Genomic DNA, 26310 nt, shown 5'->3' with positions numbered 1-26310 from the left:
CAGAATATTAGCATGTGGAACTCCAGTGCAGTATGTATATAAACTGCAGCTGTACTCAGCTTTCAAGAGCAATGCTTTCCAATGCCCATGGGTGTTGCTGGAACAAAAAGCTACTTTTTTTTTTTTACATGCTTATCTACAAATTGAGGTATGGCCCTCTGATAACTGCAGCTAAGTGAACAGAACTGGATTTAACCAGGTAGTGCAGCTGCTTTCTTCCAGAAAAAGCTGGTGCTGAATGATGTGCTTCCAAGCAACTGAGGCTAAGACTAAACAGCAGAATTTTACTTGGACTGGTAGCTGAAAAAAAACCAGCATCTGTGTACACACAAGCCATACAAAAGCATAGTCCACTGCTTTCACCCGAAGGAACAAACCAAGAACAGCATAGAAGAAATTTATTAAGATAGCACTATTTATACAAGTTACTCATGCTAGAAAAAAGCATAAATGATACATGTAAACATTTGTTTACAGAATACTTGTTTTCCTTGTAAAGGTGCAAATGATCTTCATATGTAAACACAAGAATACCGACCTTTAGGGGAAAAGGGGCTTTTAAAAAAGTTTTAATGACCCATTTATTACTGTAGTGTAATTTTTTACTATGTTCAAGCACATTAAAATCTGAGTTACATGAATCAAACTATGAAGTTAAAGAACTTAAGATGTCAGCACTGCCTTTTTAGTCTCAAGAATTCACAGTCCTCTTACTCTTTTAAAATCCAATTTAGTAAGGTCCAAAGTTACATCAGGTGCAAAAGGTCATTCTTTCATACTAGATATAGAAATTACAGTACAAACATATCAGAACCTTTAAGTCTAGAGTTCCTCTTTCTTCTCCCCCCACCCCTGGGTGCCTCCACTGTCATTACAGTTACACACAGTGCCAGTAAATGGTCCCTCCCCTCCAAACTCTCATCAGCTCATACCTTTCCCTGCTCTAAAGAAACACAGGCAAAGTGCATAAAAATGACTAAAAGGGAGGGCACCATCTCATCATGGTCAGTGTTTTACAACAGGAATTCTAAAGACACAGTAAGAGGCAGGAGGGCTGCTAAGACGATGCCGGTCTAAGCTTTTTTTCTGCAGGAGCTGACTGCAGGTCTGCCATTCTGGCAAGAACCTGAGAAGTGAGTGTTGACCTAGGCTAGTCAGAATTCACAGATGATACCTGCATCCCAGCTTCAGACAAGAACCAACATCTAGCAGGCAACACGAGTAAAATGTTTATTACAAGTAAGCAACAACTAGTTGTTTCTAGGTTCATATACAGGGGAGGGGAGAGACAAAAGAGGAACTTTTGTACCATACACTGTACAGTAAAAAGGCATCATTTGAAATCCTTTTCACTCTCACCCTTTTTGGGCACTTCACTGATTCAGTCGATAGATGAGAGTTCCAGTTCTACTTCTTGCCTCCAGCAAGACTGAAAAGATACTCAGGGCACCCATCCTCATAGCTCTCCTGTACTCTAAGAGACCCTAAAACATACCACAAGGGTTGGAACCACAATAGCTGGCAGGACATAGCCCTGCCCCAACCACCAACTCGCCAAAACTCAAAATCACACACGCACACATATATATATATAAAATACATATATATATATGCACACTATATAAAAAGTTGGAATTATCGCTGTGAGCGATACAAAGAAAATACATGATACAAATTAAATGAAAAAATAAATATACTCTGTGCACAGAAAAGCTTCTGTGCAAAGGTGGCACCTTGCAGGTCAAGTACTTTTTTGAAGCTCTCTGTAAATAAGGCAAAAGCAATGTTTTTGTATCACTTTCCTCTTTCACCCATCACACAGCTGCTCACACAGCAGGAGGGAAAGCAGGAAACCCTCCTCCTTGCCAGACTCTCAGTATAGCATGTACTATCTACATCAGCATTGTTTATGCTACAGTAACTTTTACAGTTTGGTTTATTAAAAAATGTAGACTATTTAGAAAAAATACGGACATAAGCAACCCTTCTACTTTTGTCCAGTGGTTCCCTGGAGTCTGACAACATGGTCTCCCATTGGGCACACTGACAGAAGTCATTTTTATAATTCCATAGAAAGAGTTACCGGCAAAGAGTTACATTGGATCTAGACCGTGCATACTAGAGCTGCAAAGAGGTCCAGTGTCAACAAGTCTCTTCAGTTTTTCTAGGAATGAGAACCAAGGGGTCTCCCTCCCTCTTGATGCTTACCATATATGAGATTCACAGTGTGTCATTTTGATAACACCTACTCCTCCTCCCAGCCGCCGATAGTTCATCCCGCCATACAACCTGCAAAGACAAGGTTTCAGTGGTCACACTGGTTTGGCTTCTTCTTCACGGAGCTACCATGGGAAAGACTGAACCAGCCCTTGTGAGCAGAGTTACACCTTTGTTAACCTCTGATTAAAGCAGACCATGACAACTAAGAAGTCAGAAGCGTGTAAGATGACTGCTGCTCAAGGTGAACAGCTGTATTTGCTCATGCCTTTCTCTCTCAGAAGAGAAACTACTTCTCATTTTGACACTGCAGTTTTCTGTTACCTGAGTAAACACCTGCCTGGTAATATGCAAGATAGAAAGTAACTTTGTCTGGTTACAGTAAGGACAGTAACCCTGTCTGGCAATAAGCAAGATAGAGAGTAACTTTGTAGGCTGCAGCTGACCTTGGGCCACGTTTTGGGTAACACATGAGCAGGAATAGGTTTGCTAGTCAACTAATTTCTTTTATCTTTCTAATACCCTAAATGCAGCTGATCCAACCAAGATAAAACAACATCCCAAGCACCATCTGTTTCTCCAAAATATGTTACTGAAACGGTGCCTGCATTTCATATGGAAATCTGATCCCTGTAGACTCCAACATCCTACTTACTTCAGCTGCATATTCCCCTCTGTGCCACTGAAGTCTGCTGGCAGAAACAGGAGAAGCAAGTTCTTCAAACAACTCCTACCAATGCAAGTTATTAAACCCCAACTGCATCGGAAGCATTTCTCAGGCTACACAAATTAAAAAAAGTATCCTTCACAGAGCAAGAAGTTCAGCAAACAAAAGAAAGAGAAGGCCACAGATGTTGATGAGCTATATTGAATTCAGTGGGAGAAAAACTCCACAACATTAATACTTTGAATAACCTCCTAAACTTCCGTGAATGCTAGCCCAGGCAGTAACTCCTACGTCTAGACATCTTATTACTGTTACTATCATTGAGAGTAGCTGAAACCATTCAGCTAAGGAATATGAAATACGTATTATTCTCTACTTAACTGGTTTTCTCAGCAGTTCAAAAGGCACTGTCCATAGCTCAACAAGCAAGGGGAAACTCCTCTACTGCTCCTTGACAGCTTATCTCAGCAGGACAGGGTTAATCTGCTAGTACTACTAGACTGGAAGGAATAAGGACATTAATTTCTTTCTATTCCCCACCCCTGCCAGATGACTAAAGCAGTAGGAATACACACAGAAGCTTGAAATTTTATACTAATTACGTTTGGAACAAATACACAAGCAATTGCTTTCAGGTGTAGTTATTTTCCCTATTTCTTTTCTGCTCAGTACGTATTTTTGATCAACAATTTCATATTATTTCTCTCTGTTTGTAAACCAGATTAAGTTCCTCTAATTGCTGTCTTGCAGATTTAAAGGGGAAGAACATCATATGCTTGAAGTGTTCTGCCTCAGCTCCTCCAAAAAGATTTGGAAATCAGAGCCTCAGCCTGAAAACAAAAATGAGTAGGCAGAATTCTACATCATTACTGTGAGCTCCTTCTGCTAAGGACAAGCTTAGTCCTATTGGGAAGCAGAAGACTCCAGCCCAAAATAAACAGAAGGGCCATATCTCACTCAATGTGGTTCATTTTTGTTATATTAAAAGCAGCACTTAAAAACAAACCGGGTTTTGGTATGACCCTCTGCTTGCCACCCAACAAGCCTGCCAAATAATTTATTTCCTCTGGGTCTCCATAACTGATCTATACACCATTTTCCTACTTGTTAAAGATGCAATGAAACTTTATCCTCTAAATGTCAGTTAAATCTGTCAGGATACGAGGATGGGGTAACTATGGAAAACTCACTCCCATTTTACTTAAAATGGAGTCAGTAGCTGGAATTCAACCAGAAATCTGCAAGAAAATGTTTCTCAACTGCCACAGTCACAGACACGGGAATGCCGCAGGTAAGTGGCATATTGGGACATTCATCAAAATGTGATTCTCTTTCATACACTTCCATGCAAGCCAACAAGCCACAACGTGAACACTATGCTGGCTACCACACCCCAGTTCTTCACCACGGTGTACATCCCATTTCTAATCTGGCTGGGACAGCTCCAGCTGGGTGGCAGCAGCTCCAGCTGAAGACTGCTATTTGATTGCTTCACAAACTTAAGTTACCTCCATGTGTTAGCATCTGGATCAAACACCTCAATAGTCTTCAAGTACGTCGTGCCATCAAAACCCCCCACTGCCATCAGCTGTCCATTCACCACAGCAAGGCCAACCTGCAAAACGACCATCACAGATAGCAGCTATTTAGCTGAGATGTTCTGAAAAGAAGGATTAACATGAAAACATTAATAAAAAGATTTAATAACCATGTTTGGTGAAAGGCAATCTGCAGAAGAGGTTTTTGGTTGGGGGAAAAGGACAAATAAAACAGCTTAAAAAATAACGAAACATATTTATCTCAAAATAGAGAATCTCCTAACAAAAAAAGCAGAAGGTTCCCCTTTATTACCAGCTATAAGAACTAGAATTATTTGAATGATAATAGATACATGAGAACCTAAGCCTTTATCAGCCAAAATTTAGCATATACTGGGCTGAAATTCTTCACCAAGTGCAATAAGCATGCACCAGAATATCTACGAGCCTACAGCCTGGAATGCTTGTTTGAACTAGGAGAACCATATGCAAGCCCCTGGCCTGCTCCTCTCGGGCTGAGGCTCGGACCATCTGTAAGCACCTTGGCCTCCAGCCTTTCTATTTTGTCTTTCTGCCGAAGCACAAAAATCACCGAAATCTCAAACAGTTCTGTCGTTTAGGAAGATCACTTCCAGTGAAAACACCTCACGATGTAACAGAGAAAAGACAACAGCAATGCAATGTAAAGTCATCTTTGTTTTGGCTCTGAGGAAGTTAGAAAGCTCAGGAGGGCTGCAGATACAGATGCATTTGTTTAGCAGTTTCTACAGAAAGCAAATAGAGAACCAGCTCATGAAAAGTCAATGCCTAATCAGTAACTGGAAAGGACCATGTTGGACCGCGTACTATATGCTTTGAGGGCAGCACTCAATATATATTCTCTGCCTCCAAAACTAGTAGTTACTCAAATTATGATTCATACTTGCCTCACCAGACACTGAAATACTACCATACAGACAGAATTAATTCACTCTTTACTATATCCAATGATAAATATTCATAACATTTGCATCTGCCCAAACACGATGACTGCTTAAAACACTATGCTAATCTTTTGTTCACAAGTCTAGAGAAAGCACAAGATTAACAGTCGATGAGAACATGCTGTCACTCCCCATACTCACAGAATTCAGTGAAGAGAGGCAACATACAAAGTGAAAGCCCAGAAAAGCTGTTCCCACACACATCTGAAGGCAATGAAAAGACTATGCTGGAAGTTTGTATCTAAACACAAGCTTGCCCAGTTTCCTAGCTCTTTCTTCTGGGCAAGTATGTTCACCTCCTAATTCATCCAAAGAGACTCAGGTACTAATTTTAATAGCGTTCTCTAATAGCATCTCATACCAAGTACAGTTACGTCACCAAGTAAAGAACTAAAGAACTCCGGTGTTTCAGGCCTAAGTAGTTGACTCCATGTAAGGGATGAAAACTATTAAAAAAAGACCCTCAAATTGACTCCATTTTCCAGTCCTCGGGCATAACAAACAGCTGTCTATGGCATGACATGACCACCACTTCATTCCCCGAGTCTTGCTAAAGAGCTTTGACTTTTTGCAAACCTTTCCCCTCACCAAAGAGAGGTGAAGGTACAGAGAAAGCAAGAGAAAAACCTCACAAGATGACACTCTACCCTATGCTCTCACCACGTGGTTACATACAGTAACAGACGAGCAAACCAAGCAAAACTCACTCCACTCCGGCGCGATGTCATGGCCACAACAGGAGACCACTGGTTGGTTCGAGGGTTGTATCTCTCAGCACTACTGAGCTCTGTTGTATCATCTCTGCCTCCCACAGCATATATCATGTCTTGGTACACTGCACAGCCCAGGTGCTTCCTCCTTGTCCCCATGGGTGCAATTGTGTGCCAGCGGTTCTCCTGGGGATTGTAGCGTTCCACTGCAGAAGAAATGACACATCTTTGAACAACAGGGCTGGCTTGCAGTGGGGGTTAGCATTTTTGAACCTGCATCCAAAGCATTGCTCAGTCTGTAAAGATGCTGTAACTTCCACACACCAAAATACAATGAACCAGTTTGTTCTTTCACTCTAATGCTTTTCTTCTATAGAAAGCTTGCTGTTATCTTTCCTGTCTGCAGCCCCACACAGTCAGTCACATTTAGCATCCTCATTCAAGAGGGAGCTGGCAAAGCTACAAACTGACCTGCATTACCATCTTGCAGGACTTTTACCTTTGGCATCTTCCTTCCTACAGCAGAAAAGGGCTACTGCAGGGAAAAAAAAAGGATGTGCTTGCAACTGTTGTGCAAATTATCAAAGTATTGTATTCAGGACACTCTGCCAAATGCAGCATCAAGAAAGAAAAAAAAAAAAAAAAACCACGACACACCACCACATAATAGGAGCTCACAAGCCCGCAGAGTGAATTACTCTGGCAAAAATCATATTTAAAGAAGGAAATCACCACAAACTGATCACTAATGTATTTCACAGCCATTGGCTGACACTAAGGGCAAATAAGGCCATGAGAAGTACTGACTGCAATTAAGGCACAGCAAAAGGCATACCCGTATTGAGAGGAGAAGTTCCATCAGAGCCTCCCACAGCATAGAGGAAGCCCCCTAGCACAGCTACTGCAACTCCCAGGCGCCTGGTGCTCATAGAAGCCACTCGAGTCCATTTGTTTTCTTTGGGATCATACCTGTCAAAAGAATAAACACCAAAGCTTAGTGAAGTGTAAGCATCTTCACAAAGGGGCAGGAAGACTGACCTTATTCTCTCGAAACAAAACTCCCTGTAAGATCTACGCAGAACTTACCTCCTCTCCAGCTCATCTGCATCAACTGCACCTTCTAAGAGACCCTCTTCTTCTTGTGCCCCACTTTTTTTTTTTCTTCCCCTACATTAAAATTACCTTTCCACAATGTTGAGACAAGAGACACCATCCTGGCCACCCACAGCATAAAGGTAGCCTCCAAGAACTGCTACTCCAACACTGGTCCTGCAGGTGCTGGTGGGGGCCACATCACTGCTCCACTGGTTTGTCTTTGGATCATACCTAGAAAAAACACACCAAACAGCACAAATTACTTGTCTAGGTATGCTTCGGACTCTCCCATGCTTGGGAACTACTAAAGCAGTGAAACTTGTCTATCTTGAGCTTAAACTGCAACACAGCCGTTTGTAAGTTGAATAAAACCCCTGAAGTGATTGAATGCATCCAATACACATTCCAGGCACGTTCAAACTGCAGCTTGAGATGATTCAAACTGAAGATGAAAGGTTCAGCTTCATAAGAAAGCAGGTTACCAGGGACTGGCTGACATGTGGTAACTTGCATTTACGCAAAAAGCAGCAGACAAGAGCTACCCTGCTCTATGTTCTCTGCAGTTCACACAAGAACTCAGTCAGCACTAGGACCTGCGCTTCCGAGATAAAAAAAATGAAGAAACCAAATGGACTTGGGAATCCAGAGACAAGGAAATATGGTGCATAGCACAAAAGTGCAGGACACAGGAGATGTAAGGCTAGGGTCATGATCTGGGAAGCCAGGAGTATGCACGGAGAAGAAGGGAAGAAGGGGAGGCTCGGGGTGAAAGGAGGTATTTGAGTCACGCGGCTTTTAGGCATAGGGATTGCCATATGCAGCTCCCAGAAACAGGAAGCTTGGTAAAGCTTGTTTGACTTCAGTCTTTCACAGGTCTAGAACTGACCTATTTTCCTTCTTCTGTATAAATGCCAAGGTTCCCTAATTCTCTGGTTACCACTCCACAATAAAATTCCAGGATCTTTCCCTAAACATTTAAGAAATGCTTACTGTAACCTCACCTTCCTCAACAACGCTAAAACAAACCAGCAATTGTAAAGAAGGTTAACCAGGATCATCACTCCTCCCATCAATTACACCCAGACCCATCTCTTATATATGCCTCCCCTATATCAAAAGCTGTCTTGTCTCATTAAGCTGGGGACATGATGACACAAGCTGTTACACATGAAGTGCTAGTTCAGCAGTAAACCAACACAATATTGAAGGGGTATGCAAGGAAGGAGGAGATGTAGGTAAAGTGTAAAGGAAATTTCAGGGTTTCAGCAAAATAAGAACATAGCTGGCAAGATGGACTCATTTTTAAGAGGCTGCACCCAGGTTTAAACATTCAGAGTTAACATTTTGCATATTGGCCTTACGGAGACCTACCTTTCTACACTGTTAAGATAAGAAGAACCATCATGGCCTCCCACAGCATAGAGGAGATCATCCAGAACACTGACTCCAACACCACAGCGTCTTTTGCTCATGGATGCCACCATTCGCCACTCATTGGTTTGAGGGTCATAGCGCTCGACACTGGAAATTGCATCCCCGCTACACCAGCCCCCCACTGCAGGAACCAAACACAAGGAATAGCATCATGATAACGCACTGAGTTCACATACTGTACGTGCGCCTGGTACAAAGAACCCCTCCAGACTTTGTCAGCCTTAACCCAGTAGCCCCATCTCAGAGATACTCTTTCTGAGGGTTATAATCAGAAGACAGAATGTGATATTCAAGAGCATTAATGTAAGTTTGGAGTACTGTGGCATTCATAGCACCGAAGAAGTCATACAAGTTCACTCAAACCTCCTAATATTAATGTACAGGTGACTTCAGAAACATGTTGTGAAGACTGGCCTTATGGGAACGCTACCACCAGAAAACCCAGACTTGAGTCTCCTGACCTACGCCAACAGGAACTATATGTACCTGCAAAGAGCACTTCTCCACAGCGGATGGGTTTGCGCGGTCTAGTTCTTGGTCCCTGCATCAGTGGCCGCTCTTGGGGCAACAGCAGATAGTTTTTAGCTTCATCCACTAGATCCCTGTGCAAGACAAGAAAATATTAATCCCCAAAGTTCACCTGATACCAGTCTCAGGAGAAGGTAGGAACCAACACTGATGGCAAGAGCAGCCAGCACAGCACTAGTCACGCACTTCAGGTATTCACAAATCACGTAAGTGCATGAATAGCTCTAGTTAAAACATACACTGTCACCTAAATACTCATCAGTTGTTTATAAGTCATTTACACAGTGACAGCAGCAGACCAATATCAGTATTTAGCCAAAGTTAATAATAGATACTGCTTGCTATAAAGTCTGACAAAAAAAGCCACTATGACAAGATTTGTCAGGCTTAGTGTGCAGAAAAGAAAAACCCAGTCTGCCTCAAGCTAGAACTTAATGATCAGTTGTTTTGTCTAGGAACAAAACGGGAGTTGAAAAGCACACAAATACATAATACACACACATGACCGATAGATGGAGATAGTACCCTTCTGATGAATATTTTCTCCATCAGCTCTGGCCAGCTCACACTGTCCATCCTCATGACTTGCCACCTGGACTAATCCTAATATTCCAAACCCTTGAATAAAAAAAAAAAAAAAAAAAAAAAAAAAAAAAAAAAAGAGTCCTCCTTCCCTCTACAAGTGTGGAATTCCTGCAGTATGAATGCTTATTCAGGAAGGGAACAGTTTAGTCTATCCCCTGAATTTTTTTACATTAAGCACAACAAGAAGAATTGCGTGCTTTCTAAATGATACAGAACTCCGTAGAACAAGAAAGGTGAGACTCGTACTGTAAGAGGAGGAAATTAGTTTCCCTGCACTATCATTGTGGGAAACAGCAGGCTAATCCCAGAGTCCAATTCAGTTACTAAAATGCACACTTTTTACATACAAAAACTACTTTAAGTCCTAATGAGATCAGGAATGCCAAGCAAGTGGTAAGCTGTAATGAAAGGCTATGACCAGAGAAGCAAAAAGTAGTGAAATGGAAAACAATACACAAAGGTATTTTACCAACAGACAAACAGCGCTCTCAGTTTGCTATTTCACTGAAAACTTGAAAAAACAAAAGCATCTTGGGCACTACCGACTATTACGCAAACACAAAACACTTTCTTGCATCTCTTCTCCTCCCAGTTGCAGAAGAGGAAATTGTGCGATACCACCCATTTACCACTAACAGATCAGCACAGTTTTAGAGAACAGATGCAAATACAATGAAATCCAATTCTGTAAATCAGCGAGGAGATTTACCGGCATTCCTCATCACTCTTAATAAGCGGATCAGAACCCACTGTACCCACAAGAAACTTGGGACTCAGCAGCGGTAGACGGACATGCTGCAGGACCTAAAACACAAAACAGAACGTACGCTGTCAACTACAATATACCCACACAGAGATGCAAGAGGTCAAACAGAAAAGAATAGTAGCTAACAAATTTGGATTAGAAGTTAATAATTCCTCTGACAAACATACACAGTCATTTACACATCCAAACCCTGGCATTTTAGTTGAATGCAGCTCATCTTGCAGCACCTTTGTCTTTTCAATATACCAACTTAAACACCCAGCAGCAAATCAGTCTTTGAAAAGGGACAATCCCTGGACCTTTTAACAGCTGAAACCAAGGTCACACGTGAAAACCTTTATAGAATTTCAGAAGTCAGTATATCTGCCTGAAAAACTTATTGAGTTAGAAGTTTTATCAACCCTTTAGCTCTCAAACACGAGTGGTATTGTGCGTTAAATGAACAGTAACAAACAACATGCCATTCACAACAGTTTAGAATTTAGAGGCGCAAGCAGGTATAGACAACAGGGCCTAAAAAGGCAAACAGTTACACAAGCATTAAGAGCTACCTTGAGAACAGCAGTTTTTTCTGGCATGGTTTGTTTATTTGAAACCATTTTCAAAAGCTTTCCACTAAATAAAGTTGCATTTAATGTCTATTGCCAAAGCAGAAACACTGAGGCAGACAGACTCTTTTGATCAGAAAGCCTGAGACTTCAGAGGCTTTCCAGCTGACAGCTTTGTCAGAATGGGTACTTCTCTGTGAAATGGCTTGGCTTAGATGAAGCATCATATTTCAACAAAACCATTCTGACAAGCTCGAGTATAAGATCATGAGGGCTGAGGCATAAATCAAACAGCAGAGCTTAAAGATAAAGTGCAAACAAAGACAAGCTTTTTCTTATCCACTATGTTTTTTATACGATACTCAAAGCAACGCAGGCAGGTTTGTCTAGAGAGGCTACTGGAGTGATCTAGTTTGGCAAGTCCTACCTGGAAACAATTCAACAAAGCCCCTGTTGAAGGCTCTAGACAGTGCACCTTCCAGCCTAGGGGAAGGGAAAGCACAAGCCACCTAACACAGGTGGAAGTTGGAGAGAATTAATGTGGCTTTGCATGCATTCAGAACTGTGACACTGCTGGGGCACCACTGTACCAGCCCTCTTTACTCTGCCCCTGGATAAAGCAATCTTGAATGTTACTGTGCTCAAGATTACCTGTGGCAGCTGGGGTCTTCTTTCCTGAATGCTGTATTTCACCCAGGCCATCACTGCATTGAACACTTGCTCTTCACTGCGAACATTTAGCTCATCACTGGATATAATGTCTATGAGCTGATTGGCGGGAAGCAGCATGAACTCTTCACTCTCCATTACCTGGTTAAATGGAAAGGGAAAAAAAAAAAAAAAAAAGGAAAGTGAGAACAGTGGCCAAAGCACCAGAGCCATTCACCACTCCACCACAACTCTGAAGGGGATACAATCCACTTGAATTAGAGTCTAATGGACTAATCCAGTGAAGTGCCAAATACCCATCAGTTTCAACATCAATACGTGAAGGGTTTTGCTGCACAGAGCAGAATACAGTCCCTTAGCAACACAACAAATTACACTTTTAGATGGGGATGCAACTGAAAGGGAATTTTACACAAAGTTTTTTGGTAGGACACTTTTAAAGGGTTAAGCCACAGAACACACTGATCAGGTTCCAAAATTTAGGAAAAACAAAGCCCTTTAAAATCAGTCTCCTTGTTTGCTGTGTTTAATATATAAATTAGAAATAAAAATGTTGCATAGCTGATTATTCCGATACCGCTTTTCAGTCACGTATTTGAGAGGCTCTATTCAGAAGAAATCCAAAACAGAAAACAAAAATAAGAGTCTCAGAAACAAGTTACCAGAGGCATTGTAGAGAACATGGAAAGTCTTCCCGAATGCTGATTTGTGGCAGAACAGAAAATACTTCAGGAGAAGAAGATGGACTAATTTGATCCTGCCTCTTTGATTTGCTCTAAATATGTACATAGAGTATGCCCAAGTCCAGATGCACTTAAGAGGGAATCAGAGCCTCCCAGGGCCCTAAGGACTGATCTCTTGTGAAATTCAAGCCACTGACAATGTGCAAACATGTTAATTCCTTCAGTACCCAAGAAAGGGACAGAGTTTCTCAGGAGGCTTCAGCTGCCATTGGAGGACTGCTCATGCAACACACCAGAGCACACATCAGTCCGTCTGCGACTGCCTTGAGAGGTTACAGCTCACAGACAACCATGTCTTCTGAAGAGACACCAGGTAGATGCGAAAGATGCAAGAATCAAAATAAGAGAACTGCAGAAATCGTTTGATCAATAACTGCCAGCTTGGCTTCCCTACAAGCATTCCCAGCCTGTAGCCTGTAATCTCCAAGAGGTTCAGTGACAGAAAATAACTGAACACTGGTTTGTCCTTATCGTTTGCAACCACGTTAGAATTCCATGCCTTATTTCATGAGTTGCCGCATAAATTACAGTACATTCTTTAACACTATCATCTCAACAGCAGTCAGCTGTGCAGTCCTTTTAATTACCTACAGAAATCGCTTAAGAGCACTGAACGAATATAGAAAAATCGCCAAGTTACTGACAACAGGAAATATTGTTAAAAAAGAACACAACAGGCAATGAGATCAGATACCAGAATTTGTTCTTGGATCCTGTGGGCTCTTAGGGACAGCAAGAGCCACAACAAGGTTAGCCCATACGCTTCTTCAGCCATAAGATTAAGACCAGGGCTGGCCATTAAAGAACTTTATCAGCATTTTTCCACAGTCTCCCTCTCCTCTACATAGACTACCTTATGCCTAAACTTTACCCTGACAGTTTGCAAATGCAGCCTCAGACTCTGCAAACAGAGGCTCTGGAAATTTATGACTTAAAGATGACCATCCACACTCTCCCTTCCACCCCAGAAAACCCAGCTGCATCGATGGCCTCACAAAACTCAAATGTAATGGAAGCACTTCTGCAAACCAAGTTATTACTACTATGCAGCTTGTTAGTTTACATAGTAAAACAGTAATTATTTAAAATGCTTTGGCTTATTTTGGCTTAATCAGGACACTAATAATTACCTGACTAATATTAATGGTCTATTTGACTGACTTGCTTACTAAGCAAGAATTGGATGGGCTTCATTTCCTCTACAGCATTCACGTGCATTACTGCTTTTACAAACAGACAGAAGAAATGTCAGAGTATACAATATGGAGTGCAATTTTTGTCTGTTAACACAAAGCACATGTTGTTCATCCTTAAGTATATTTTCTCCTTTCACGGAGACGTCAGAGACCAAACAAAAAATGTGAAGGCTGTTCTTGCACAGCAGAGTTGTTAATAGAACCATTTCACATTGCATGCACAAGCTTCACTAGGGGTTTTAGGCAACAAATTAAATTGAGGGGAATGGAAAACTTGAAAAACATTTTACCAACAAGTTAATGATGTAATGCAGCAATACACATAAAAATTAATAGAACTAGAGGTTAGGACAGCAGAGGACATGAAGCAATTCAAACTGCATTCAAAGTAACTGCATGGGTTGGCCTGATGCCTAGTGCTTAATATTTTACATTGTCATTCAGGAAATTCCCATCTCACGTTTCTTTTTGCCAGCTTGGAGGAACGATGACCACACAGCCTCTGCAGAAGGCGGCACATTTTTTAATCAGTTCTCAGCCTCCACAGCGGAGGATGATAAAGTAGCCAAGCCACTGGCTTCCATCAGGGATTACCAATGCACTCCCCAGATGGAAAATAATGACAGAACAGAATACAATCCCAGCAAGCAGCACCACTAAGATTGTCTGCAGAGAAACAGTGGAAGCAAAAGAAGTGGTCGTTAAGGATGAAGAGCTGCAAAACTCCTAGGGCACTAAAGACATCAAAACCTACCCAAACCAAAGAAATAGTGTTCTAATCTAAGCAATTGTTTTCCAGAGGCCATGATTCAGTTAAGTCAGTTCCAATTTGTATCATCTTTGAGGATAAGTGTGTTTTCAAGTCCAAAACTTTTGTCTTTATGTGCTTTAAACAGGGATAAGGAAGACAAAAAGCTATCTTCAAGGGACTCCAAAAGAAAAGCACTTCATAGCAAGCAGCTTTTAACAGCCAGCTGCATGTATTAATGCCAAAATATTTTAAAACAAAATTGTTATGCTATTAAGAAGTTATTTAGAAGCTTGTAAGCATGCCCTACTCATGTAATAACAAGAGCACAAGTTCTAACCATTAAAACGACCAAGCACTGAAAATAAACGACCATCTGGTTACCATCCTGCTCCCCAAAAAAATGCAGAAGAGAAGAAATGCAGAGCAAGCACAGAACACATGAAACGGCCAGCTAAAATGTTGGGCTTTGGGAAATCACCAAGTTCTACAAAAAACAAGCTCTCGTCTTAAACAGCAAATTCTATTTTCTGGTCTTTATGGTTAGGAAAGATGTATTTAATTGCAACTTTTAGAGTAAACTAATGTCATGTGTCTACAGTTAGATACCAAGTGCTGTCTTCAATGTGTCCAACAGCCAAGTTCAATTGTGTTTGCTTCTGCTCATATTTTTCTTAAGTACTACCTGGCTGAAATAAATACAATTCCAATCTGTGTCCTGCAGGGGAAAAAAAAAGTTGGCAAGCTGCAATCAATCACAGCACCTAAGTACTGCACTTACTTCCCTGGGAAAGCTAAATTAGCATCGGGAGTCAATACTGCAGTTACTCCTTTTGGAAAGGATCTACCAGTGAAGAAGGTAGAAAGAGGAGATTTCTCTGTAGCAGGCCACCTGTTCCAGGGATGGAAAAGTGCAGTTTCTGGAAGAGGCAAGCGACAAATCTCTCTGGCAGAGGAACAGACCTTCATGCAGAGGGCACTCCTAGAGAGTAGCTGCTTCCAAAACATACGCAAATTCTTGCCCTTCCAACCAGGGCTCAGGAAAGACACCACTTAAAACGGTCTGGCTCCTTTCTGCATCTGGGTATAGTAGTTAAGGCCCACTCTTCTCAGACTATTGCTCACAGAATCCTTATTTATTATGCTGATCCCTCCTTGAACCAGTTGCTGGCATTTTTTTCCCCCCAAAAATCATCTAGGGAGAATTAACAAAGGAAGAAAGACTAATTTATAAAGGTCAGCTACAAAATTACACATTTGAATGGCTTTCAAACAACTTCTGCTGAGTAACAGATGCAAAACCCTAGCCCTGCTACAGCAAGGGAGTTGAAGACTCCCCTGAGACAAATGTATGCTCCCCACATGCCCGTTTTTCCCATCCCTAAACTCAACATCAATTTTTTTGGTTCTATTGATGTATTATCCTTACTTTTAACACCTGCCTTCCCTCTGATCATGCAGAACATTTGTGAAAGGGGAGTGGAACATCATACCATTGTGCAGCCACATCAGATTCAATGCCAAACTCCAGCTACACCCGAGACCTTGCCTTCCACATAGCACTTGCCACACAACTTCAAGAGAAGAAATGCCATAGATTATATACAAACCACCAGTACAACAGAGTCCTACACGTATCTCTTCTCTCTTTCTTCCCCACCTAATGGCTAACACCCATGTCTATCAGGGCACACAGCAGCTGTAAAGGCAGGATTTGGAAAGAAGCACAAAACGGGAGCTGCTCGAGGCTCTTACAGGACACATTCACGCATTTTACACCATGACTCCAGCACACCAACTTACCTCCTGGAAGTTATGCTGTGTGAACTTGTCAGCAATCCTCAGCAGTTCACGGCACGAGTGAGTGTCAGCAAAAGCTCGGATGCCCAGGCAATTGGAAGGGTCCAACTGTCTCTTAAGGAACTCACAGCAGGCCTCCTGGATCTCAGCCAGCTGGAGAAGGCAAGCAGCTGGCAACAAGGTCTGCACATTTCCCTCTTCTACAGTAATCTGAGAAGTGTATGCAAAGTCAATCAGCAGTTCCATGGCCCTTTCATCGATGTCTCTGATCACTACTTCTGTCTGTCGAGACTCTGCCAGCTCCCCGGTGAACATGGCTCGGAAGTAAGGGCTGCAGGCTGACAGAATCACCCTGTGGGCGTAGATCTTCTTCGCACCGACTACTAGCACCACATCACACAACTCCCGGTGCTTCCGGAGAAGATTGATGACTTCCAAAGTTTGTCGAGGGTGCTTGTCGGAGATGTAGGGCATGCGAGCAGGCTGCGGCACCCCTTCTGGCAGTTTGTTAGGATCTCCGAGTGTGCAACGGCTGGTCACATCCATTCCGGTCTCTCCTGGTCGACTACTGGTACACCTGCAGTGGAGGAAGTAGTAAGACAGGACCATCATCGACTAATCTACCAGGAACTGTCAGCCAAAGCTCTACAGCTCGCACCGATCAGGAGCACAAAACCAGCAGTGCCTGTAGCTCCGCACTGGAACGTGGAAATAAGCACATGATCACGTGAAAGAGGAATCTGTCTCTAACCAAAGCTTACCTAGAAGTAAACAAATGCCAATTTGCAACAGACTTATATTTAAAGCTATTTTTATATGCTTTCTATGACACACTGCTGTAATATCCAATTTCACATACATATTTATTAACCGAACCTCATAATAACCTTGTGTGGTGAGATTATCCCCATTTCACAGAGAGTGACTCAAGGCAGAGAAGATTAGACAAGTTGCCCACTGTCACTTGAGTTTTCTTTGACAGAGCTAGAGATGGATTTCCACTGCAAAGAATTCCAGCTGTATGATTTAACCAGGCTTCTCTGTTCTTCTACCTACATTTTTGATAGGGTCACTCATCACTGCGCTATCTGAATACACTAAACTGTCACACAGACTACAGTAACTTCAAATGGCCTGCAGCCTACTATGAGTATCTAGAAAATCCATTTAATCATCACCTCTTCAGTTATTTTTGAATTATAGAAGCTTCTGACTCAACCCACCTTCCCTGACATGTTCCAAAAGGTTAATCTTTCCCAAGAATGGCAGACTAAGAACTGCAGAAGGGAATCAGGATTATCAGACCAACCAGGAAAAAGTCAAAATAATCTAAATATCCACACGTATCAGTCTACCAAAACAGGACGAAAATAAAGTCAAGATGGTAACTTTAGAGATCAGGAATAACTTAAGAATATATAAACTCAAGTTTCTGGCACAGAGTAGGAAAAACATACTGTCCTCCCAGCTCCACACACAATGTTCTAGCTATCTGATGTCCTCCTTTACGAAAGTTTGGGTACCTTTCCTTTATCCCTCGCAGCCCTGAGCAGATGTCAGCTCTGCCACAGCTTAAGTGCAATCACCATCTGCACGGCAACATGACAACGCTGACAGATCACACTTTGCACCATGTATGCTACCAACTCAAGAGAAGGGGAATGCAGTATTGCCCTGAGCCCTTTTGCAGTTCTGCAGAGATGAACCAAGATGACACATCTCATATCTCACTTTGCAGAGATGTCTGCCTACACCCCAGGATTCACTACCTCATTGTGACTGAAATCAGTGCTAAACAAGAATTAAACCCATCTCTATTTTCAGCAATCAGACTAACTAAGCAGATCAGTGCACATGTAACAGAGATGTCATTTTGCATGTTCCAAGCATATGTGAATTTCTGCCACGTACCATAGCCAAATTATTAAAAAAGATGCATCAGCACCAGTGACATATCAATTACTATGAAAATAAAGACAATAAAAGAAACTACTGCCTCTTCCCACTTCAAAGGAAAACTATCACTTACAGCAACTAAAGCATACTGAGCAAAACACCAGAATACCGATGGTTATGAATTACCCAGCGAGTACACTGGCTGTTGGAGATACACTGAAAGACCTGATACATGCTGTCCATTACCAGCTTCTCTGGTACACTGGCATTTGTGAGCTGTCACTACCTCACCTTGTTCACATTAAGAGTTAAAAAGAAATTTAGCTTCACTTTGATACTGCTCAAAGTATTTTGTAACATGCTTGAAGGAGAGAATTAAAAAAACAACTCACATCTTTTCCCTGTGGTTAGAAAGTGCATTTGACATAATAATGAGGGGAAACCAGTCTCTTTGCAGCAGTTCAAATTATTCACTTGCATCTTAACCTGTTTTCCCATTCCCCCCACACCCTCTCCTTGATCATAATATTCAGATGTTTCAGACCATTACCTCTTCCTCATATCTTAGACAGATCCAGCTGGGTCTCCCCCCTGGTTTTGCTACTGGCTCCTGTTCAGCCTCTGCACCTTAAATGCCTTGGTTATTTATTGCTAGTCCATCTTTTTTGCATCCATCACCATACTCCTTTTCTGACAAATCCTTCTGCTGTTATGTTGCCTCTCACTCTCCTCCACCCACTCTTGTTCCTTCCAACCCAAATTCACCTTGTGGGGTTTGACAACCACTTGCAAAGCTCTGCCAAGCTCCTCACCAACAATGCAGCTTAGTTCTTGCAGCAGCATATGCAAACTAAGTTTAATGGTACCCCTACACAAACCCCAAGAAACCTTAGTTAAAGATTAATTTACTTAATTGGCTTACTTTCATAGTCCTTAGCAGCTAAGGCCAAAGGGTAACTTAATCCCTCCACCAAGAGATGGAGAAAGGTGGTGACAAAAATCCCCCTGTAGAGTCTAGCTCTTGCTAAGCAAGCCAAATGGATTTTATTATGCATTAGGGGTTTCAAGCTATGTCAAACTAACCCCTGCGAGGGGGGGGAGCGCCCTATTAAGACACATGCTACTGTAATAATTTTGGACAGTTTGTCTTGACCAGGCTGTCAGTCAAAGCATCGAAGCACAGAACAGGCATTCTTCATATAAAACCCCATTTCACATAACTACAGATAACAGACGGCTTATGTCCAGGACAGGTCCTCTTTTTGGAAAGCAGAACCCTGCTGCTACACCTTTAAGGCTTTCCTCAAAGCAACCCCCATGAACAACAGCCCTAAAGCAGATCTCAAAGAGCTTTTTAGACTGGCAGAGATGCCAAGTACAAAAAGGTTAAGACTGAGGCTATGCTGCCACAAGAAATACAGTGTATCTTCTCGATGCCACCACCAAGACTCTTTGCTGACACAGAGCAATGGGGTGGACCATCTTACGCCACACGATCAGTTGGCCAGACTCAGGCAGTAGCCCTCATCTTTCCTAGCCAGGACAGACAGGATTTTCCTACTCAAATGAGGCTGCTGAATATGTCCTTAAATTAACCAACTAAAAAGGAGTCTGATTAGTAAGAACTGAGGCATTCCTGCATTGTTCCCATCAGCATTCATCTGCGTGCCTGCATTGTATCAAACATCCTTCCTCCAGGATATAAAGTGCTGGTTAATGATTAAAGAAAATTGAATGAATGGAAAAAAGAGCAATAATCAAATTAGCACTCCTGATTCATCCATAACTTACCTCTGGGTGATGCAGAAGCTAGTGATCAATGGGCCTGGGAATCTCCATACCAGATCAAACCAGATGCGTGATGTTAAGCACTGTGGGTTGCTGCTATACACAGGCACAGGAGTGTGAATTAAAAGGACACCATCTGATGGCATGTGTCTCCACGAGGATAATAATTTAACTGCATTATGTGTGCATTATGCATATATATGCATAGAGAATGAAATGATGAGTCAGTAGCTTAGAGGTGTGAAAGACAGAAGGCAGCACTTGATTCTCACATGGCAGGCTAGCTGCCTCCCCCACCCACCCACAAGCACAAAACTAAGAGCTGCTCCTGAATACTCAGGGTGATTAAGAAGGGCTGAGGATCAGAGAGGAAATGTGTATGCAAGGATAAAAGATTCACACCCAGCTATGCAGATATTCTGGGATTAGCTTCCATCAAAATGCAGGGCTGGGGAAATCAGCAAATACAATGGGATTAAGAAAGGGCTGACAAAGGATCGGTTTTTGTAGCACGCAGCTGAAAAGTACAAATGGGAACACAGGCAGTCTGCAACACTAAGCTAAATAAATAGGCCGCTCTGCCTCCATTTTATTCAGCTATGCCATTTCCCAAAACTTTATTCATTAACACAGGCACCCGAGACATCCATCCTTAGAGCTTATAGCAGCTTCTTCCAAAGTTCAAGAACACATGTAATAAGACATATCTAAGAAAAATTCTCTCCAATACTGTCATAGAGCTACTTAACTATCAAGTCAGTGGTCTGCATTTTTTTTTGTTTAAAATAATGTATGTTTTAGCATAAGATTACCAGCAAGCCTTAACGCGGCTCAGCAAAAAACAACAGACTGCCCTAAGGCCTGTGAAACAGAACAAGTCTCAAGACTGAAAACATTGACTGAAATCCAAAATCATACACTGCTGTAGTAGCAACAGACTTCAGTAGCAAATGAAAATATCAATACAAACCAGTAGTGATTTCTGTCAATGCCTCGCTTTGAATTTAACACATACTTTCTTTGTGTATTTCCTATACTCGCTATAGAACAGCTAGAACAAAGATCTTTGATTTGACCCAGCCAAAGGCAGCATCTTTGGCAACAGAAGTGACACCACCACCGCCATCAGCTAAGTAAACTGAAATGCTTTATTGTGGCAATCAATACTCCAGAAATTAGTTAGCTAAACATCCAATTATTAGTAAAAATACCACAGATTCCTTTTGTTACCTAGCCAGCAAGTCTCAGGTATATGTTCTCAATGAGGTTGAATTATGCAACCAAGCAGATAAATTTGACTGCAATACTATTTTACATTAATCAAAAGGAGAACAGCAAGGACCTGGTGTCTATGTCCCTATTTACATTTAGTTTAATATTCACTGACCGAGCCCAGAAGAGTTTCACCAAGAATGAGGATGTCCATACTCTGAAAGATGAGGTCGTTATTGGTGCCTCCCAAAACCTTCCTAAGCCTTTTGCAGTTTGTCTTGGGTAAGAGCTACAGCCAACGAATTAGTTAACTTCCCGAGTGCACACGAGGTCCCCAGGTGCACTGTCCGGATGGAAGCCTCTCCCCCTCAGCAGGGGCTAGCTGCTTGTACTCGAGCCAGCCCTTACACAGCACTGCTGTAACCTGGGATCGGGCTGCCAGGAAGAGCTGAGAGAGCCCCCCCCACTTTGCCTGGGAGCTGCTCAAGCCCTCGTGCCCAGTCTGAGAAACGGTGAAGGTACATCCGCACTTGACCATGTACCCTGCTGACACTGACCCGCTGACCTGGCTTCCTGGCTTGACCTCAGCCACTCCTCATCACTACAGATCTGCCTGACGAGTACTGAACTCCTGACTGACCCTGGTCATCAGATCTGCTCTGTCCTCCTTGCTCAGGTACTGTGGGACTATGCCCTTCACTGGAAAGATCCCCTCTGCCTTGCTCGTACCTTCAGCAAAACAACGTTCTTTTGCTGCTCTCTGACAGTGGGAAAGAATACCCTGCCCCAGCTATCACTTCATTTCTCATGCAAGACAAATCCTGTTTGAACATCACTGCATTTTCTCTATTATAATCTTGACAGGAATAGCTGCAATTCCTTTTCTGTTCAAATTGTACTTCCCATCCTCTGAATGCTGTACACATTCGATATCAACTCGCCATGTTTACTAATACAGTAGTGACCAAGTCTCACACCTCTCTTCTTGCAATATCCAACAGGACTCTCGCGTGTGATGTTAAATGGCTGCAGAGCCCTGAATAAAAGGATAGAAGGAAGTGCTCTGCTCTGCCATCTGCTTAGCTGGACTTCACAGGAAGATCTGTGAGCCTGAAATCCAATCAGGAACCTTTCATCCTTTACTGCTGAGACACACAGTAGAATAAAACCCAGAAATTTTAACAATCCACACAGAGACCCTTAAAACATGCAAGCATATTCAAGAACTGAAGCCCACAGCTCATGACAGAGCTGTGCTTGTCAGGCTAGACTGCAGCAATATAATACGTCCAGGCACAGAGATCAGCTGAAAGGTTAGTCCAGAAGTAGTCATGTAAGTACGTCAAATGCGTTATCCATGCTCTACCTTGGCTTGCCAGAGAGGGAGGGAAGACAAAAGGTACTGAAAGATCTGGTCTGCATCCATTACCCAAATAAAATTAAAAAAACAAACAAACAAAAAAAACAAAAAACCCAAAAAAACCTCACCCTCAAGTGCCAGGATCAGCACCACAATAGAAAACCTCTACTTCTTTAGCCCCGTGCTGTTGCCCACCACTAAAACTGCCCAGTCTCAGTGGCAAGGCAGAACTTGCGACAGCAAGGTCCAAGACCACAAACCCAGAAAAGACATACGAGCTTCAACACTTTAATTCTCTGACTCAATGGGACATGCAGAGAACAGCAGACACAAAAATAAATTTAGAACCTCAATTTTTCCATTAGGAACACGAAAAAGTAGAGAGAAAACAAGGACACAAGCCATGCTAGTTACCAATTTTATGTAATTCTAGAAAAACATTTTGATAAATGGAATACAACATAAGAACCTGAAAAGCTGCGGTTTGACATTGGTTAAATCTTAACCAGTCTCCATTGTAGAAGACTAAGATGGAAGACTGCTCGTCTTCTAATTAATCCTTCTTGGAGAAAAAGGAACTCACCCTAAGTGTCACATACAGCCCCCCATTGTCTAAACCACATTTTTTATCTTTGCAAAAATATTGAACATAGCCTCAGTGATGCCCATATCACATCCCAGGGTTTACTCATCAGCTCTTTTCTTGTTGCGCTTCAGGGGTTCATTTAATTAAACAACATAGCGTCACTCTTCAAGGGTTTAAACAACTATTTATTTCTTACTTCCTTACACAGAACCCAGGCTAATGGTTTCTGCAAATGCTGTAGCTAAAAACACTCTACATATTCACCTATGATTAAAATTCCTCACCTTCCTACATGACTGTTTACAGAATTATCGGTAATAAAGTTTCCCTACTTTCAACATCCTAAAGAGTGTAGACAGACTAAGCAATTTGCATGAGTTCTCTTTACTTCAGTTTAAGAGGTGCAGAACTTCAGGAAACTTTGCTTCCACACAGCCTGTATCACATACAGGAATATATCTCCTGTTAGGTTTTACCACAGGATTGCCATTGGATAGTGAAAAGCAATTAGCAGACAATCCTGTTTGCCAACCTGTCATCCTGCTGATTTACTGTGACATTTTTTTCTCTATATAACAGATAATGTTTCTGACACGACCACAGCAAGAACTCCCCTGAATTAGAACTTCAGCTGCATCTTCAGCTCATTAGAACTGAGGCAGCTGGCAGCTGTAATTGGAAAAGGAAATCTCCTTTTCACCCAAGACCTCACCCCACCAAAGGGACTAAACTCCTTTAGTTAAGGGAAAAATAAAGCCCTTAGAAATCAAGTTTAAATGTATTCCCAAGCAGTTTATTTCACACTATTTGAAGACCTAAGTAATTAAATACTGAATTTTAAATATGATAGTAAATGGGGGAAGTAGGGAGTGGGGATGCAGAATTAGGAAGCATACAGAAGACAAGTTTTCATAACAGCATATTCATTTAAAGACACCTGATCTTGTAAATATTGAAAACTAAGTATGTTTAAGTAAGGACTAAAGATGAATACTTTATATTCTAATTCTCCTAGTCAAGCCTTTAAAAGCAAACAACATTTTATGGTCTAGGCACTTATAAAACCAACTCACATGATTTATCGTATTTGGATAACAGAAGGACAATCGTTTTCACATCTTACCTGCGCATTGGCTTTCCGTCCATGCACCGTGAAGAGAAATCTTCACCCTATGCTTCAAGACCTGATTGAAAAGAAAAAAGGAAAAAAAAAAAAAAAAAAGATGAAATTTGGAAGCAAGAGAACCTTCTTTCCTCTCTTTGGTCTAGCTCTAGGACAACAAAACTGACCACATCCATTCATTAATATGCCTTCAAGCTCTTATCCAGCTATAAAACTAACAGCCTACATTAATGATGTCTGAATTGCAGAGAATAAAGCAGAAGAAAATATAATCAACATTAAAAGTAATTTCACCACAGCTGCATAATGATTCTTTAGGCAAATGAAACACATACAATAAAGTCAGTAAACTGTCTGCCTCTCTGAAACCTTAAAATTATTGTACCAAAGGAAAATAATACCTCAAATATCAGTGTGCTCACTCTCACTCCTTGCTCCGAGGCAGGATATCTCTCTCATACATCTACCAGAGATTTAAGGCAGGCTGGCATCTAATGAACAGCACAGCACTGCTCAACAGCCACACTGCAGGGCCAGAATTTGATACAAGATAAAAATTGTGCCTGGAAGTTGAAGACAACTATGTACCCCAGAGGTAAGCGTGATGCTAATAATGGTACTACATCTGCAGAGATTAATGATGCTGCCTGATGCTCACTACACTTCCATTCCAAACATCTGTCTTCTGAGAGGAGTAACAGTTGCAAACTGCACAGGCCTTCCACATTCAACCACTAACTTCTAACTCCAGTGCAGATTTACCCTTGTTATAAGGGCATCACTCATCCCAATTTCATTTTTAATAACTATTCAATTAGGAATAAAATTAATTCAATCATTAAAGCAATACACCTAACTTTTTGTCATGGATGAAAAGAACAGAAGGGAGAAGGGTGTTCTGCTTCCGTATTGATAGTCACAGCCTTTTTCCTATTCAGAAATGGAGTGAGAAATGCAAAAGCAATGAAACTCTAGGAAAAGCAATGACAGAATGAGACTGAGTTAACTCTTAAAATAAACCGAAGTAGCATTTAACACAGGAAATCTTAAATTTAGCACGAATAAAATCATTTTTGGAAGACCAAGATTGTCAGATTGGAGCCCTGCGCCCAGAAATAACAAAATATTTTTGGCGTAACAAATTAAACCACAAGACGGCTCTAGCTTTACGTGGCTACGCCAAGCAGCACCTTATTTTCTACGCAGCACTCTCCAGCTGCACCATCAAAGGCACACAGACGGAGCAGCCCGCCAGGTAAGGAGGAATAAGCTCAGGCTCGCTGCCTGCCACAGCTGCAGATCACTCGGGTTCCGATTTTCCTGCAAACGAAGCCAATTCCTGGCGGCCCGGGCACCGCGCACCGACGCGGAGCCGCTCTGGGGCTGCCCGGCCCCCGCCCGCCCCACCGGCGGCTCCAGCGGGCACGAACACGCCGAACCCCCCCCGAGCCCCGGCCCGTACCGGGAAGAGGGGACCACGCTATTATCGGAGCCCCGGTTACATCAGGTTTAATCCCCTTAAAACCCACGTGAAAAGTCGGGGACGGGGCGGGGAAGCCAAAACCACTTTGCGCCCGGATCCTCCACGTAGAGCCCTCGGCGGGCAGCAAGTGGCGGAGAGCGGGGCTGTCCCAGCAACACGGCCCCGGCCGCCCCGCAGGGACAAGCGGCCGCTCCGCAGCTCCCGCGGCCCCCCCGCGCCCCCTCCCTCTCTCCGCACAGCCCGCAGCGGGCAGGGCCGCGGGCCCCCGGCCGGCCGGAGGGGAGCCCAGCCGGGCTTAGGCGCCGGGACCGCCCCCCAGGCCGCCGCCCCGGCCCCGCAGGCGCCAGGCCGCGCTACCCGCCGCCGCACACGCGGCCGCCGGCCCTGCCCCACCAACGCCGCCGTCCCGCGGGTGTGCAGCGCGCCCCGGCCCGCACCGCCCCGCACCGCCGGGGGACACGGGCACCCCCGAGGCGCGGAGAACCCCGCCGCGCTCACTCACGCCGGGCGCGGGGTCCACCGCCGAGCCGCGGTTCCGGAGCCAAGCTGAGATGAGCCGAGCCCACCCCGCCGGGCCCTCCTCAGCCGCAGGAAGCGCCCCGGCCCCGCCAGCCGCCAACCGCGCCGGGCCCGCC

General features: G+C 42.9%; 1 protein-coding gene across 4 annotated transcripts; it reads right to left on the bottom strand.

Annotated features, from left to right (window-relative positions):
* Positions 1-381: 381 nt before the first annotated feature.
* On the bottom strand, positions 382-26310 carry KLHL20 (kelch like family member 20). Of its 4 annotated transcripts, XM_056355466.1 has the most exons (14): positions 26178-26310; positions 25050-25122; positions 24193-24253; positions 16231-16804; positions 11723-11881; positions 10467-10561; positions 9131-9246; positions 8582-8765; positions 7298-7441; positions 6951-7084; positions 6113-6321; positions 4393-4499; positions 2209-2289; positions 382-1484 (listed from the first exon to the last, which is right to left on the bottom strand). In XM_056355466.1, the coding sequence occupies exons 3-14, from the start codon at positions 24213-24215 to the stop codon at positions 1475-1477; spliced, it is 1836 nt and encodes a 611-aa protein (XP_056211441.1). In that variant the 5' UTR covers positions 24216-24253; positions 25050-25122; positions 26178-26310; the 3' UTR covers positions 382-1474. The 4 variants fall into 4 exon arrangements, with proteins under 4 accessions (XP_056211441.1, XP_056211440.1, XP_056211442.1 ...); XM_056355465.1 differs by lacking the exon at positions 25050-25122 and having other exon boundaries at positions 26178-26299; XM_056355467.1 differs by lacking the exon at positions 25050-25122 and having other exon boundaries at positions 382-2289; positions 26178-26299.

Source organism: Falco biarmicus, chromosome 11 (genome assembly GCF_023638135.1).
Source record: "Falco biarmicus isolate bFalBia1 chromosome 11, bFalBia1.pri, whole genome shotgun sequence".
Taxonomy (NCBI): Eukaryota; Metazoa; Chordata; class Aves; order Falconiformes; family Falconidae; genus Falco; species Falco biarmicus.
The sequence above is the reverse complement of the archived record's forward strand: the minus strand, read 5'-3'. Positions and strand labels throughout refer to the sequence as shown.

Bases quoted from the DNA above. Each gene is read 5' to 3' on its own strand.
- KLHL20 (XM_056355464.1), bottom strand. From the start codon at position 16,839: ATGATGGTCCTGTCTTACTACTTCCTCCACTGCAGGTGTACCAGTAGT. The intron at 10,562-11,722 runs GTAATCTTGAGC...TTTGTGTTTTAG, and splicing joins GAAGACCCCAGCTGCCACAG to GTCCTGCAGCATGTCCGTCT. The intron at 4,500-6,112 runs GTGAGTTTTGCT...GTCGTTTTGCAG, and splicing joins TGACATCGCGCCGGAGTGGA to GTTGGCCTTGCTGTGGTGAA.